This window comes from Delphinapterus leucas, chromosome 20 (genome assembly GCF_059928025.1).
Source record: "Delphinapterus leucas isolate spDelLeu-1000000601 "Yukka" chromosome 20, BTC_Dleu_Yukka2, whole genome shotgun sequence".
Classification (NCBI taxonomy): Eukaryota; Metazoa; Chordata; class Mammalia; order Artiodactyla; family Monodontidae; genus Delphinapterus; species Delphinapterus leucas.
The window spans coordinates 47,317,470-47,334,550 of record NC_143148.1 but is presented as its reverse complement, the minus strand read 5'-3'; the positions used below and the strand labels follow the sequence as shown (position 1 = coordinate 47,334,550).

Below are 17,081 nucleotides of genomic sequence, written 5' to 3'. Positions count from 1 at the left end.
CACTCTTATTCAACATAGTTTTGGAAGTTTTAGCCACAGCAATCAGAGAAGAAAAGGAAATAAAAGGAATCCAAATCGGAAAAGAAGAAGTAAAGCTGTCACTGTTTGCAGATGACATGATACTATACATAGAGAATCCTAAAGATGCTACCAGAAAACTACTAGAGCTAATCAATGAATTTGGTAAAGTTGCAGGATACAAAATTAATGCAGAGAAATCTCTTGCATTCCTATACACTAATGATGAAAAATCTGAACGTGAAATCAAGAAAACACTCCCATTTACCACTGCAACAAAAAGAATAAAATATCTAGGAATAAACCAACCTAAGGAGACAAAAGACCTGTATGCAGAAAATTATAAGACACTGATGAAAGAAATTAAAGAAGATACAAATAGATGGAGAGATTATACCATGTTCTTGGATTGGAAGAATCAACATTGTGAAAATGACTATACTACCCAAAGCAATCTACAGATTCAATGCAATCCCTATCAAACTGCCACTGGCATTTTTCACAGAACTAGAACAAAAAATTTCACAATTTGTATGGAAACACAAAAGACCCCGAATAGCCAAAGCAATCTTGAGAACGAAAAACGGAGCTGGAGGAATCAGGCTCCCTGACTTCAGACTATACTACAAAGCTACAGTAATCAAGACAGTATGGTACTGGCACAAAAACAGAAAGATAGATCAATGGAACAGGATAGAAAGCCCAGAGATAAACCCACGCACATATGGTCACCTTATCTTTGATAAAGGAGGCAGGAATGTACAGTGGAGAAAGGACAGCCTCTTCAATAAGTGGTGCTGGGAAAACTGGACAGGTACATATAAAAGTATGAGATTAGATCACTCCCTAACACCATACACAAAAATAAGCTCAAAATGGATTAAAGACCTAAATGTAAGGCCAGACACTATAAAACTCTTAGAGGAAAACATAGGCAGAACACTCTATGACATAAATCACAGCAAGATCCTTTTTGACCCACCTCCTAGAGAAATGGAAATAAAAACAAAAATAAACAAATGGAACCTAATGAAACTTCAAAGCTTTTGCACAGCAAAGAAAACCATAAACAAGACCAAAAGACAACCCTCAGAATGGGAGAAAATATTTGCAAATGAAGCAACTGACAAAGGATTAATTTCCAAAATTTACAAGCAGCTCATGCAGCTCAATAACAAAAAAACAACCCAATCCAAAAATGGGCAGAAGACCTAAATAGACATTTCTCCAAAGAAGATATACAGACTGCCAACAAACACATGAAAGAGTGCTCAACATCATTAATCATTAGAGAAATGCAAATCAAAACTACAATGAGATATCATCTCACACCAGTCAGAATGGCCATTATCAAAAAATCTAGAAACAATAAATGCTGGAGAGGGTGTGGAGAAAAGGGAACACTCCTGCACTGCTGGTGGGAATGTGAATTGGTTCAGCCACTATGGAGAACAGTATGGAGGTTCCTTAAAAAATTACAAATAGAACTACCATATGACCCAGCAATCCCACTACTGGGCATATACCCTGAGAAAACCATAATTCAAAAAGAGTCATGTACCAAAATGTTCATTGCAGCTCTATTTACAATAGCCCAGAGATGGAAACAACCTAAGTGCCCATCATCGGATGAATGGATAAAGAAGATGTGGCACATATATACAATGGAATATTACTCAGCCATAAAACGAAATGAAATTGAGCTATTTGTAATGAGGTGGATAGACCTAGAGTCTGTCATACAGAGTGAAGTAAGTCAGAAAGAGAAAGACAAATACTGTATGCTAACACATATATATGGAATTTAAGAAAAAAAATGTCATAAGAACCTAGGGGTAAGACAGGAATAAAGACACAGACCTACTGGAGAACGGACTGGAGGATATGGGGAGGGGGAAGGGTGAGCTGTGACAAAGCGCGAGAGAGGCATGGACATATTATATACACTACCAAACGTAAGGTAGATAGCTAGTGGGAAGCAGCCACATAGCACAGGGAGATCAGCTCCGTGCTTTGTGACCGCCTGGAGGGGTGGGAGGGAGGGAGATGCAAGAGGGAAGAGATATGGGAACATATGTATATGTATAACTGATTCACTTTGTTATAAAGCAGAAACTAACACACCATTGTAAAGCAATTATACCCCAATAAAGATGTTAAAAAAAAAAAAAAGAATGGCCATGATTAAAAACGACAAATAACAAATTCTGGAGAGGGTGTGGAAATAAGGTAACCCTTCTGCACTGTTGGTGGGAATGTAAGTTGGTGCAGCCACTGTGGAAAAACAGTATGGAGGTTCTCAGAAAACTGAAAATAGAACTACCATATGATCCAGCAATCCCATTCCCTGGCATATATCCAAACAAAATTCTAATCTGCACCCATATGTTCATAGGAGCACTATTCACAATAGCCAAGACATGGAAACAACCTAAATGTCCATCCACAGATGAATGGATAAAGAAGATGTGGTACATATATACCATGGAATAATACTCAGCCATAAAAAAGAACGAAATAATGCCATTTGCAGCAACATGGATGCGACTAGAGATTATCATACTAAGTGAAGTCAGAAAGAGAAAGACAAATACCATATGAGATCACTTTTATGTGGAATCTAAAATATGACACAATGAACCTATCTATGAAACGGAAAGAGACTCAGGGACACAGAGAACAGACTTGTGGTTGCCGAGGGGGGGAGGGGTGGGAGAGGGATGGAGTGGAAGGTTGGAATTAGCAGATGTAAACTATTATTTACGAAATGGATAAACAACAAGATCCAACTGTATAGTGCAGAGGACTATATTCAGTGTCCTATGATAAACCATAGGATATTTTAAAAAAGAATATTTAAAAAATATTTTTAAAAGAATATTAAAAAAAGAATGTATATTTTTGTGCAACTGAATCACTTTGCTGCACAGCAGAAATGAACACAACACTGTAAATCAACTACACTTCAATAAAATAAATTTTTAAAAAAAGCAACACCCCCACCCCCAAAATAAAACAAACAAAAAAAGACAATAGCAAAATCACGCTTACCACAAACAATGAAAACATGCCAACCCTTCCACAAGAGAGGGAGGAAAAAAAATATTATTAAAAAAAACACCCTGGGATCCAGGCCAAACCAAACAGGTCTGCCGGCAGGACACAGCCCCTCTGTGCCAGTCTGTGACCCCTGAATGAGGCAATCTGCCGGGTGGAATTCTGACCCACACTCCAAAATCTGCCTGAAATCACTTGGTAATAAACAGTGTCTCCCTACAGAGGTGGCAGGCTCCAAAAGGCCAGGTCAAACTCAGCAGTTCAACCCTGATCTGATCACAGAGCCCCAGGGATCCCGGCTCCCCACGCCACCCTCCCCACCCTGCCTTCCCCAGCAGGCAGGGACTCATCCCTCAGGAGCTCTGATCCTGGAGCCCCTCCTTGGGCTTCGGTGTTCTCAGGGCACGGGGCCTGGACACCTCCATTTGCTGGCTTTAGGAACTCAAAGTTCAGGAACACCAGAGACTTGCCAGTGAGCCCATCCCTGGTCACCACGAAGGGCATCATCTCTCCCAGCCTGCAGTGAGGGCCCTGTCACCGCAGCGAGGGAGCACCCACCACACTTATCAGAACGCCTGCTGGCGTTTCTCCCCCACGCTAGACTCTCCCGGAGAGCAGGGCCTGGGGTCTCACCATCCCTGTCCTCGGGACTCATCAGGGTAACTATAACCCCTGACACCCAGGGCCCCCCGCAAAACCTGCCACAGCCATTCTAAAATCTTAGCCTCAGGGCCTTATCCTTGAGAAAGCTGTGTGGGCGTGTTGGAGCCAGGCTGTGGGGTAAAGGCTCTCCAGGACTGTGCACAACAGGCTCACACATTTAGCCATCAGATCCTGGTCACTTAACACAACCCCGTCTTCAGAGTCTAGAGTCTGGGGTCCTTCAGTCGAGCCAAGCATCCGTCTCTGCGTTTTTAGTGTCTGAGAGGCCTGTCATCAAGATAAAACACCCTCCTCTTATTAGGAGTTTTAATCCCTCACTCCAGCACCCCATGCAGTACTGGTTCTGCCACTCGAGCAGACAGATGGTTTCCAGAAAACAGAAAGTGGCAGTTAAAACTACCATGGGGGTGTTCAAGTATGAAACTTATTAAGTATATGTTCTGCTTTCGGAAGGGAAAACAATTCATGTAGTGGGGAAGCCTTTTGAGACAGAAGAACCTGAGTTTTTAGATCCAGGTTCTAGCTGTGAAAGCTTGGGATGATTTCTTACCCTCAAGGAGCCTCTGTTTCCTCATCTGTGAAATGGGGTAACACTACCTAGCTCATAGGGCAGCTGCACAAAATAAATGAGATGAGGGATGTACAAGGGCCAAATCCTCCTCCCCGCAAATAAGGCAGACAGCGTTTTACACGTGATCACTTTTTAAAATGATCAATGGTATGGACTGAATTGTTCCACCCTGCCCCCTAATTCATACAACCCTGGTGGCAGTATTTGGAGAGAGGGCCTATAGGGAAGTAATTAAGGTTAAGTGAGGTCATATACGTGTGGCCCTGATCCAATAGGATCAGTGTCCTTATAAGCAGAGACACTAGAAAGCTCCCAGGTGAAGCACAAGTCCCTCTGTCCCTGATATCAAACAGGACACTCCTCATCCCAAACATGTCTGAAGAAGGCTCCAAACTGAGTGTAGAGTCTTCTAGGCCAGTGCTCCTCCAACTCTAATGTGCACCAGGGATCATGTTAAATATGCAGATTCTGATCCATAGGTTTGGGGTGAGGCTGGAGAATCTGTTCCTAGCAAGTCCCCAGGGGATCCTGATGCTGCTGGTCTGCGGGCTACACTTTTGAGTAGCGAGGTCCTTAGACTGCAATGTTATTTCCCTGCCAAAAATGTATGAACATTCATTCATTTAGATGCCAACCGTCAAATGCTGCCAGGCACTGTGCTAAATGCTGAGGATAAATAAAACAGGGTCTCTGCTCTTAAGGAGTTTATAGTCCAGTGAAGGCCCTAAGGGGTTTCCCTGATTCCACAAGCCAAGGGCAATGTCAAACACAAAATGGGGCTTCCCTGGTGGCGCAGTGGTTAAGAATCTGCCTGCTAATATGCAGGGGACACGGGTTCGAGCCCTGGTCTGGGAAGATCCCACATGCCGTGGAGCAACTAGGCCCGTGAGCCACAATTACTGAGCCTGCGTGTCTTAAGCCTGTGCTCTGCAACAAGGGAGGCCGTGATAGTCAGAGGCCCGCGCACAGCGATGAAGAGTGGCCCCCGCTTGCCGCAATTAGAGAAAGCCCTCGCACAGAAACGAAGACCCAACACAGCCATAAATAAATAAAATTAAAAACAAAATGATCCATGCTTTAAAAAAAAAAAAACACACACAAAATGAACCCCATTAAAGACAAAGCCCTTCCAGAACAGCCTGCAGAGTGAGAGCACTTACGCAAGATGTGTTGGAGGCAACAATAATGCTGAGATGAACACCTCTATTCAAGGACTCAACCGATGACTCAAGCTATGATAAAACTGAACATTCCTGAGAAACAGAGTGGGTGATGGACAAAACAGGTGTCACTGTAGCATCAGCTGGTAAAACCACGGATATGGAGCCAAGCCTATACATCAGCTCTGGGTCTCCTACTCATTATAGCAATACTTATCATTACGACTTGCTGGCACTGGTGAGAGTCAGGGTAACCACCACTAGTGGTGGGAAAAGAGAGCATTCAAGAAAGTGGTGCTTGATGAGAGAAGCAGCTAGGTGGTTCTGGACATACTGGATGTTAGAGCTGAATGTGAGGGTCCTCTTAGCAAAATCCAAACCATTTAGCCGAGGAGGAAACTAAAACCCAAAGCAGTTAAGGCAGTGGTTCTCAACCGGGGTGACTGTCCATCCCCATGGGACATTAGGCAGTGTTTCTGGAGAGATTTTTGGTTGTACAACTGATGGAAAGCTACTGGTGTCTAGTGGACAGAGACCTGGGATGCTGCTAAAAATCCTATAATGCACAGGACAGCCCACCACAACCAAGAATTATCTGTCCCAAAATGTCAACATTGCTGAGATTAAGAAACCCTGAGTTAAGGAATTTGCTGGAGGTCAAAGAATGTCACACCACAGACTAGATTAGAGGGGTCCAAGAGAGCATTCGGTAGTGCCGGAAATGTTCTAAACTCTACACTGTCCATTATGGTATCTGACAGCCACATGTGGCTACTGAATATGTCAGATATGGGTAGTGTGACTGAAGAACTCGATTTAAATTTTTTATTTTGTCTTTAATAATTTAAATGTAAACAGCCAAGCATGGCCAGTGGCTACCCTACTGGACAGGGCAGGACTACAGTCCGTATTTCCTGACGCCCAGACTGGCATTCTTTCAGTTTCACAGCCTGCTCTTTTCCACTCCTCTGAAATGACCCACCCACCAGACTTTATCACAATGATTTGGCTGGAAAAAAAAATACAAATGTAAAATAACAGCAGAAAAACCTTAATGTTCACAGTTAAATACCTTGTTTTATAATTAAAAAAAAAAAAGGAAAATGTCAGATCATGGTTACAAATACAATGGAACCCCGTTATCCAGTTTCAGTTACCAATGGTCAACAGCAGGTCAGAAAATATTAAAAGGAAAATTCCAGAAATAAACAATTTCTAAGTTTTAAACTGTATGCGGTTCAGAGTGGTGAGATGAAATACTGTGCTATCCCACCAGAACATTAGTCACCCTTCCTCCAGCATATCTATGCTGTATATGATACCCACATACTTAGTAGCTTCTGGGTTATCAGATCGACTGTCGGTATCGCAATGCTTATGTTCAAATAGCCCTTATTTTACTTAATAATGGCTCTAAAGTGCAATGCTGGTGATGCCGGTCATTAGGATATTCTCTTACTGTGCTTAAACTTTACCATACATACGTATGTATGGGGAAAAACATAGTATATATAGAGCTTGGTATCATCCAAGGTTTCAGGCATCCACTGGGTGTCTGGGGACATATCCCCCACAGATAAGAGGGTACTGCTGTACGTGTAGTAAGAGTGCAGAAACAAGAATAATTCCTTCTTTCACTTTCAGGGAAGCGTGATATGACAGAGATAAACAGCCCTTCTGAGCCTTGAGGTTTTCGCTTATTTCTCCACTTGGTCAACTAACTATCCCTTTCACTTCTCAGAAGCTGGGTAAGAAATGAGGCAGGTCAACATCCTTAGCAAATTCTCACGCTTCCCATCTCCCTCGCATCAGAGGCCAGTCTCTGATTTGCTCGTTTTGATGGAGACCACACTGAGGACGCACCATGTGCCAGGCACTGTGTTAAGCACCAGATATACGTTACGGCGCTTCATTCTCACCGCAGCCCTAAGCAGCACACATACATTACGTCGCTTCATTCTCACGGCAGCCCTTTGGGGTATCAGTAGGTTAAAGAACTTGGCCCACGTCACAGAGTCAGAAGCAAAGCTGGGACTGCCAATCTCCTGCTCTTAAGCACGGCCCTAAGGGCCTGAAACCTGGAGTACCAACACTGGCTGCAAAGGCGTGAGGAGCTGCCCGGAGGAGCGGGACCCCTGCAGAACCAGGAAGGAGTCCCGGCTCCGCTCTCCACGCCTATCCCGGGTGCCCGCGGCTCTTACCTGTCTATCTCCAGCGCTGCCACCTTCAGCTTTCGTGGAGCTTGTCATTCAGGGCGCGCATGGTGTTGGGCGTGAGCGGCGCGAAATCCTTCAGCCGGGGTTCATGGTGGCAGCTCGGGGCGTTCCCCGGAGCCCCGCGACTCCTCAGCCCGCGGCAGCCCGGACCGCGCCGGGGCTAGGGGAGTCTGCGGCTCCGCGCTGCCTCCGGCGCCGGCTCACGGACCACGCCGCCCCGGGCTGCCTGTCTCGCTCCGCCGCCGCCGCCGCCGCCGCCGCGCGCCGCCTCGGAACCGGGGCCAGCTCCCAGTCTCCGCACACCTGCCGTCGACCGCCCAAGCGGTCAGGAGTCCCACTTGGAACCCGCACCGCAGTTCTTAAAGGGTAACAGCCATGTTACTTGAATCAGGTGACTCTGCAGCAGCTTCCGCCTTCCGCCGCTAGGACCCGCCCCTCTCCAGCCACGCTCCCGCACGCACCTGCAGGGTGTTTGGCCACGCCCCACAACGCTTCACCTTCTACCCTCACACTCCAGCTTTCGACCCCAACAGTCTGAGTCTGGTTTGAGACCTGCTTAATTGGGCCTGTATTACATGTAGTCAACTGCCCGCACGTGGTAGGCTTGGCACTTGGTGGGCTTCTGTAGATGTTCGTGAGAACGAAGCCTGACTCGCTTAGGATAATTTATTCTATACTTACTGAATCTGCTAGTTCATTCACTACTTAGTCACCAGTCAATATCTCATATGCCAAAGTTTCCCGCATTGGAGTAACACCATCTTGATTTTCGCTATGTCCTAGCCACTTGTACTGTTATTTTAAAAGTACTTTCTAATCAACTCACTTTTAAAAAATCTTAAATTCATTCTTTAGCCTTGCTTATGCCTTAAAATCATGGGTTTGAGTAGTGACATATTTTTCTAAAACATATAAATTGCAATTAAAAACAGAACTATCTGCCCACCACCTAAAATCTCAGGTACCAACAGTGGCTGTCACCCCACCATTTGGGACTCAGGATGTGTTTATCATGCTCTGATACCTTGCAGGGCTGGGTTACAGACAGCAGAAGCCCCAAATGTGTTGATTGCAGGTCTCCAGGTGGATCCACTATAAAGCAGCCCCTCCAAGTGCTTTGAACTTTCACACTAAGTGGTGGAACAGAAGTTGAAGCTGTGTGATAAAAAGCACTTTATGGATGCAGTGTGTTAAAGATACAGCAACAGGGAGATGCATCAGAGTTCCTTATCGCAAGCTTCCATAGTGAACAGGGACTTAGGACAAGGCTATAATACCACAGTGGAACCCAATGAGGATTAATACTGTTAAAAACAAAATTCAGCTGAGTAAATTTGAGGATCTAATTGGCTTTATTCAACAATTCATGACTCTGGCAGCATCCCATCTAGCAGACAGGAGCTTCAAGGAGCTCAACAGAATGGAAGGCTTTTATAGATTGTTTCAGGCATGTCACCTTCCTTTGGGGAAGGGGGGTGTTTATCATGCAGATTACTTCACCAGAGCTGATCAGGTAATTCCAGATTAACTAGTTAAAGGTCATATTGCTGGGAGAAGCTGAAACTACAAGTAGGTTAGATATTAAGTCTTGGTTTGCTGACGTGAGTTTAGCACAAGTGAATCAATTTGGGGCCTGTTTCTTTTTTTTAACAATATGAAATAACACTGGTCGTACTTTTTTCTAATGAGTGAAAAGCAGTCCTGTAAAGCTTACAACAGTCTTGAAAATGGAGTGTTATCCTCAATCAACAGATCAGAATCTATGGGACACAAGTGAGGGGCTATGGTACCTAGAATTTGAAGATGGTCCCTAAGATTCCCACCCTTTTTGCTATACCCCCTGGGCAATCCCCTCCCTTCAACTGTGATTAAGTCTTGTAATTTGATGGGCTGTCATTCTAACAATTGTCATGTCATATAGCAGAAGATATTTTGCAGATCTAATTAATGTCCCTAATCAGTTGACTTTGAGTTACTAAAAAGGGAGATTATCCTGGGTGGGCCTGACCCAATCAGCAGAGGCCTTAAAAGAAGTTAGGAGAGATTTTAAATGGGAGAGATATTCTTCTGCTGGCCCTGAGGAGTCGATAATAACAACAGTGAACTGTCTATGATGGATCACTTGCTAAGGACCTGAGAGTGGTCTTTCGTTGCTAAAATTGGTCCCCTGTTGTCAGTTGCCAAGAAAATGATACGTCAGTGAAATGGCTGCCAGGGAATGAATGTTGTCAACACACTGAGGGAGTTCGGAAGATAATCTTTCCCCAGTTCAGCCTCCCGATGAGGACGTGGCTGGCTGGCATGTTGATTTCAGCCTGTGGGAGCCTGAACCAAGAACCCAATTTAGTACCTTTTGGACCCCTGACCCACGGCAACTGAGATAAGACATTTGTGTTGTTTTAAGCTGCTAGATTTGTGACAATCTGTTATGCGGCCATAGAAAACAAATACAGGAGCTATCCCCCAACTCAGCAAGTCATGGAGTAATTGTGTCTAGAAAAATCTGTGAAAAATGTGCTTTCCTTTACTGGTGGGGTTTTCACAGCTTTTAAAACCCTTGCCAGCACAATCTGACAAATGAAGGTGGGTGCACCAACAACCTGAAAACTGCCCCCGATACAGATTCATCTCCAGAAGAAAATGTATTGCTTAATAGGTTCCTCCCCTTACCTTGATACCAAGTAGCACCGAGAAGGACATTTCTAAATGTCTTGCAAAGTTTATGCCTTTAGAATTTTGATGATGGTTGAGGTAAAACAATGCAAAAAAAAATCAATGGGAATGATTTGGATCTATTTCTTTAGTGTGTATTCATTTCCACTAGATCCATATCTAATATAATATTTCATCTGTTTCTTTTGCTGTTTGGTTTGGCTTTTCCTTAAAGGTGAACTGAATTTCCCATGGGTCATAATGTGATACAATTTTTTAACAATTGAAACAGTAAGGAAATGTTTTTTTACCACAAGGAACTCTTTTGTTCTGAAGTCACATTCTGGCCTAGGTTGCTAAGAAACCAGTTTTTCATTCAAGGCTGAAACCAATGCTTTGTCCTACCTTTAGCTCAGAAGTTCCTGAAAATAAGTTATTTTTTTTTTCTGACATCTTGGAAAATGTCAGCTAGTTAAGGTTATTTATGCATAATTGGACTGGCGTTGGTACTGAGACTAAAGCCCAAGGGCCACCATTGCCTTCTCTATGTGCTCACTTCTCCTCTGTCCCTGGTGGCCAGGCCTGCCGTGCTCAGACTCTTCCAGACTAGTGGATAATTAGTATGTCTGGTTGCACAGTGGCCATCATTTCACAGTTATAACTCATCTGCACATATGTGTGATGAGGCCTGGTTGGTGTTACATAACTTATGGGCATTGTTGCAAGAGGGTGCTGGTGATACTGTAAGAAACTGAACCCGAATCTTGAATTGCACAAAGCAGTTTCTCCAACAGCAGTGTGATTTTGCTGGAGTGTCAGGGCAACATGTTGAGGCACAGTATGAGAGGTTTGGGAGATCCCAAACTTGGGATTTCTTCAGATCCAGCAGGCCCTCATGACGTCACAGTATAATCACCTCTGACCTGAGGCAGGACTCGCCCAAAGAAGTGGTTAGACTTAGGATGCCACACTCACCAGGGCCTCTGTGTCGAACAGTGTCAGGGGGCCTCATTCACGTTGTTTTCCGTGCACAATGGTCTCTGGAATTGTGCCACCTGGGCCCTGATATTTTCTGAACACCCCCCAGTGAGATGCCTCCTGGTTTCCTTTGCTGAGCATGCGTTCTTTCAAATGTAACTTCCATTAGCTTTCGTCAGAATGCTTGTTTTCACTAAGCCTCCCCTTCAGCTCTCTGCTGAGTGACATTCCAAACTTGCCAGTATGAAACGATTTTGTCATTGCCTTTTTTGAGGCCAAGAAAACATAAGAACCACCTATAGGAAAGCGATGTACCCCATCTCAAGTCATCCGAGAAGGGGGTTCATGCTGGGGCAGGGTCTGAGCTGGTTGCTTGGTCCCAGGGAGGCCGGTCTGCCTCCTCACTCCAGGCCTGACTGAGGCTTGGGCTCTAGACTCAGTGGCTTGGGGGGAGCTGGAGCGGGGCTGAAGGAGGGGAGCTGTCCCTGGCCACCTAAAGGCACCATTTTGCAGGTGGTGACACTGGGAAGTGGCCAGTTTCTGTAGCAGCCAGTGTCTGTAGCAGCCAGTGTCTGGGGTGGTGGCTGGAGCCCTGCAGCCCCAAGGGAACATATCTGAGTCCTGACCTTCACAGTTAGAGGAATCTTTTTTTTTTTTAATTAATTAATTAATTTTTGGCTGCGTGGGGTCTTCGTTGCTGCGCGCGGGCTTTCTTTAGTTGCGGTGAGCGGGGGCTACTCTTCGTTGCGGTGTGTGGGCTTCTCATTGCGGTGGCTTCTCTTATTGTGGAGCACAGACTTCTAGGTGAGCGGGCTTCAGTAGTTGTGGCTCGCGGGCTCAGCAGTTGCGGCCTGCAGGCTCTAGAGCGCAGGCTCAGTAGTTGTGGTGCACAGGCTTAGTTGCTCTGTGGCACGTGGGATCTTCCCGGACCAGGGCTCGAACCCGTGTCCCCTGCATTGGCAGGCGTATTCCTAACCACTGCGCCACCAGTGAAGTCCCAGTTAGAGGAATCTTGAGTCTCATCACGCTCCGACTGTGACCGTGGGTGCTTTAGCCAACTTCTACACGGCTTCCTCCGTCTTTCCTGCAGTCTTAACGATTGTTTATCATACTAGGTTTAGAAGTGTTGGAAAGGCACCCGTTTAGAAGAAGGAGGTGGTGGGCCAATTGCTCCCCTCCCCCCAGCTCTGCCTCTGGGGAGTGGGTGGGAGGAGGGACTTTGCGGGGCGGGCAACCATTTCATTCACTTCGTCTGAAAGCAGAGTTGGTGAGATCCTCTCCAGGGCTCTAATGAAGAGCGTTAGGGCTGTGGATTCAGCAAAGTCTCAAGTTCTGCTGGTGCCTTTAAAGCAGTGCTCTGCACTGCAGTGTGCACACAAACCCCCTGGAGATGTCATTAAAATGCAGATTCTGGGGTTTCCCTGGTGGCGCAGTGGTTGAGAGTCCTCCTGCCGATGCAGGGGACACGGGTTCGTGCCCCGGTCTGGGAAGATCCCACATGCCACAGAGCGGCTGGGCCCGTGAGCCATGGCCGCTGAGCCTGAGCGTCCGGAGCCTGTGCTCCACAACGGGAGAGGCCACAACAGTGAGAGGCCCGCGTACCGCAAAAAAAAAACCCAAAAAACAAACAAACAACAACAAAAAATGCAGATTCTGACTCAGTAGGTCTGGGGCCGGGCCTGAGAGCCTGAATTCCTAGCAAGTTCCCATGTGATGCTGATGTGAGGAGGCAGTGGCTTCAGATCAGCAGCAAACATTGCCCAGGACTTGGCAGAAATGCGAATTCTCGGGCCTGCCCAAACTTACTAAATCAGGCTCTCTGAGGGTGGCCCAGCAGTCCGTGGTTTAGCAAGTCCTTGGGGCGATTCTGATAGATACTAAACTTGAGAACCAGCGGTTTCTTCAGACTCCGTGTATTTGCCAGTTAGGAGACTAGCTCGTTGGGCTCTGTGCCTTCTCAGTTTGCTGCTTAGTGCGTTGTTTGCTCATTTAATCACTGGGCGTATCTGTAGTCTTGTTCTTTTGTCTTTATTCCTATCAGCAGGGTCTTTAGTGGCTACAAAAATGAACTATTAAGTGTGCGTCTGCAGATGCTTTAGGACAGGCTTCATTTGGTGCTAGCTGTGTGTCAAGTGTAATGGGCTGAGGGGCGGCGGGAGGTACAAAGAGATGGAAGAATCCGTCCATTAAACACACACCATTGTAAAGCAATTATACTCCAATAAAGGTGTTAAAAAAAAAAAGGACATATGCATCAGAAAAAAAAAAAAAAGCAGAAAAAACACCTCTAGTAGCTATAAGGTCTTGTTAAAACACAGGTTTCTGGGCCATAACCCTGGAGTTTCTGACTCAATAGGTCTGGGGTGGGCCCTGAGAATTTGCATTTTTAATAAATTCCCAGGCAATGCTGAGGCTGCAGGTCCAGGGATCATTTTTGAGCGCCACCTCTTTGGAGCATCCATTCCCAAATGGCCATCTTCTTTTATGCCTCCATCTTCTCTTGCAGGTAGGCTGAAGCGGATGAGGAGAGGGCAGGAGGTGGACGCCGGGGACCCTCAGGCATAGCTGAGTGTGTGCATTTGTGCAGAAGCAAGTCCACTCCAGGGCCAGCCTTTAACCACCTTCATTTCAACAGGCGGTGCCAACAGGTAAGTGGCTCTACTAATACCACTGCAGGCCCTGGGGGAGAGTCTGCACATGCCCGCTTCTCCTTGGAGGTGGGGTTTCCACGGTGCTTTCCTTCTGAACAAAGGCACCAACTTAGAACGTCACCCTTTATGCGCACACAAAATGGCTGCAGTTTGAAATATATGACACTGGGACGTGGTCCTCTCTCTAGAAGTAGATTCCTGACTGGTTGCACCATTAATGGCCAGGTGGGTTTTGATCTGTAGCACTGGTTCTCAACACTGCCACACAAGCTGAAAAGAAATGATGCCATGTCCCTCCCCAGACAGATTAAATCAGTATTTGGGGAGGTGGGGTCTGGACCAGAATTAGGTGGAGAATCACTGCTCCATAGGCTGAGTGCTGTGCACAGGGCTGGGGGTGGGGAACTGGGGTGTCTATTAGCATCCCTCCAGGACCTGACCTTCAGCGAGAACTTTCTGTGGGAAACAGATATGGGATTCAGAGACGGAGGGAGCATCCCGACCTCTGTCCCTGCAATAACTGCCCTAATGTATCTGCTCATTGCTTTGAAAGTAGTGACTTATTTGACTTTTATGTGAAAGCAGAATAAGATACCATGTCAAAGTAGAGTCATGGCTTTAAAAAGCCATGGGTTTTAAAAAGAAACTGCGGTGGGCTTCCCTGATGGCACAGTGGTTGAGAGTCCGCCTGCCGATGCAGGGGACGCGGGTTCGTGCCCCGGTCCGGGAGGATCCCACATGCTGCAGAGCGGCTGGGCCTGTGAACCATGGCCGCTGAGCCTGTGCGTCCGGAGCCTGTGCTCCGCAACGGGAGAGGCCACAGCAGTGAGAGGCCCGCGTACCGCAAAAAAAAAAAGGGGCCCCAGAGTCATACACTGCTAAGTGCTGTATGATGGAAGGTCATGGATGTAAGACCTGTGTCATCTTATTAAACATGAGCATTATTACGTAGTGCTTGGGCTTTGGAGATATATTAAGAAACTAAATGAAGAGACTTGCCCTTGTCAAGTAAAATATAGCTGTTTCGTGTAGTTACCATGTTTAATATGGAATATCTATATTTCATACAGATATCTGGAATTCATATAATGCAGAAATAAGTGCCCCTGTAATTGAACTGGAAGATAAAACAGTACCTTTAGAATTCTGATTATTTTCTCTATTCTTCGCAGGGCTAGAACCACACATAGGTATTAAGGCTGAGGAGACGGCTTTTCCATGATGCCGCGGGCCCTGGTTCCCACTAAGGGGTGATCCCCTTCAGGTAATAAACCCATTTAATTCCAGTGTCGCTGCCTTCGCCGGGAGGGCAGCCTACAATCAGCTTGCTGGTGATGGGTGTTTTGCTGCCTGATGGGTTTCCTCCAAAGTAGACCGTGATGTTGTTGATCTTCTTGGGCTTCACGGAGTCTACGGCGCGCACGGAGAAGGCCGGGTTCTCCACCGTGAAGGAGAAGGTGACCGGGTGGTAGAAGACGTTCTTGAAGGGGATGACTATGTTGTACCCGGCTCGGATCAGAAAGGGGCCTTGCGGCTTGGGTGGCAGAGCCACTCCGAAGAGGGGGATGATGTACTCGCCACCCACGAGTGATGACAGGCTCAGGATGCCCTTGCTCTCGCCCAGGCGGCTGGGCTCGAAGTACACCTCCACACTCACCTCGGTGCCGCCCTGCACCCCGGGGGCCGCGGAGATGAACTTTTCCGTGTGGAAGTCTGGACAGTCGGTCTGAAAGGAGAACAAACGCACTCGGCTCACCCAGGACTCTGAAGAGCAAACCAGCAGTTCATTTCCGTCCCCAGCCCTCCACCCTCCGACATGAGCAACCTACACTTGCGTGAGGACGGGCAGGTTATACAAAAGCTGTGCCCTTAAAACTCCCTTGAAGAGTAGGTGTTACTAGTTTATCCCCGTTTTACTACAAAGAAACCAAGGCCAAGAGATGTTAAATAGACACACAGCGGAATGATATGGGCGGCAGCCCTGGGTGCTGCCCCCCCGTATCCCGTGCTTCTTTCCTTCCACTGCCCCTGGAGGACCGGAGACTCTGGCTCCTCGTGGACGGGTGGGACTAGTTCTGGACAATAAGTTGAGAGTAGAAGTGCAAGGTGTCCCTTCCACACTAGAGCATTTATTTGCCACAGCAAGTCCCTCTGGGGTCTTTTCACCCCTCTGCTGCTATGACTGGAAACATCTGAGATAGTGGTTGCCCCTCAGCCTGGATCCCCGGGTGGCTGTGATGAGCAGAGTCCCCTGCTGACCTTCCCTGGATAGAGAAGCACGAATGGGAGGCAAACCTTTGTTGTTTTAAGCCACTGAGATGTTGGGGCTGTTTGTTACTACAGAATAACCAGGCTTCTCCTGACGGATGGGGATGATCAAGAGCCTATGCCTCTTTAAAAATCATGAATCACTATGTTGTACACCTGAAACTTATAAAATCCTGTACATCAACTATACCTCAGTTAAAAATAGAGCCTATGCCTTGTGACCATGGCCATGGGACTCTGATGATAACTGAGCACACGGCCACCCAGTGTAAGGCTACACTCCTAGCTCCCCTTGTTGCTGGGTGTGGTCACATGAAGTTTTCTTCAGTGGAATGTGAGTGGCAGTGACGTATGCAGCTTCCCCGTTTTCCCCAGGTAGCTGGCTGCAATGTGGATGTCACAGTAAACCATCTTGGCCTGTGTGCACCGCAGCAACTCCCTATAGAGGGAAGAGCATCAGGAAAGAAGGGTCTGGGTGCCTGATGTCACGGAGCTGCCATTCCAGCCCAAACTGCTTATGCCGACACTGCTATCTGAGAGAGGAATAAACTACTATTTTGTTGGTTTGCGGGGCTTTCTGTTTCAGTAGTTAATCCTATATTCACACTGATTTAATAGCTAACACATATGGAACACTTACTATGGGCCAGGATTCGTTTTATATACCTATTTAAAAATCCTGACAGCTATCCTGTGAGAGTGTTAGTAAACTATTCATACAAAGAGTAAACGGTGAAGCCAGGATTCAAATCCAGGTCTGCTGGATTCCACAGCTGATACTCACGACCACTAAGCTCTATTGTCTCACTGTACTGACCACTGAGTATGTTGTGGGAAGCAAAACTCC

At 46.5% G+C, this 17,081-nt stretch overlaps 2 protein-coding genes across 6 annotated transcripts in view; both read right to left on the bottom strand.

The window, feature by feature from the left end:
• LOC149744695 (protein VAC14 homolog) overlaps positions 1–8,049 on the bottom strand; it is a 77,973-nt gene extending 69,924 nt beyond the window's left edge. For all 5 annotated transcript variants that reach the window (XM_089902449.1, XM_089902447.1, XM_089902452.1 and 2 more), the window contains exon 1: positions 7,671–8,049. The gene's annotated coding sequence lies outside the window, so the exon portion shown is untranslated. The remainder of the gene's footprint in view (positions 1–7,670) is intronic.
• Positions 8,050–14,817: 6,768 nt separating this feature from the next.
• The window catches only part of HYDIN (HYDIN axonemal central pair apparatus protein), a 431,283-nt gene continuing 429,019 nt past the window's right edge, over positions 14,818–17,081 (bottom strand). Inside the window, exon 87 of the mRNA XM_089902455.1 lies at positions 14,818–15,692. Coding sequence (XP_089758581.1) covers positions 15,210–15,692 — 483 coding nt within the window. The 3' untranslated portion in view covers positions 14,818–15,209. The remainder of the gene's footprint in view (positions 15,693–17,081) is intronic.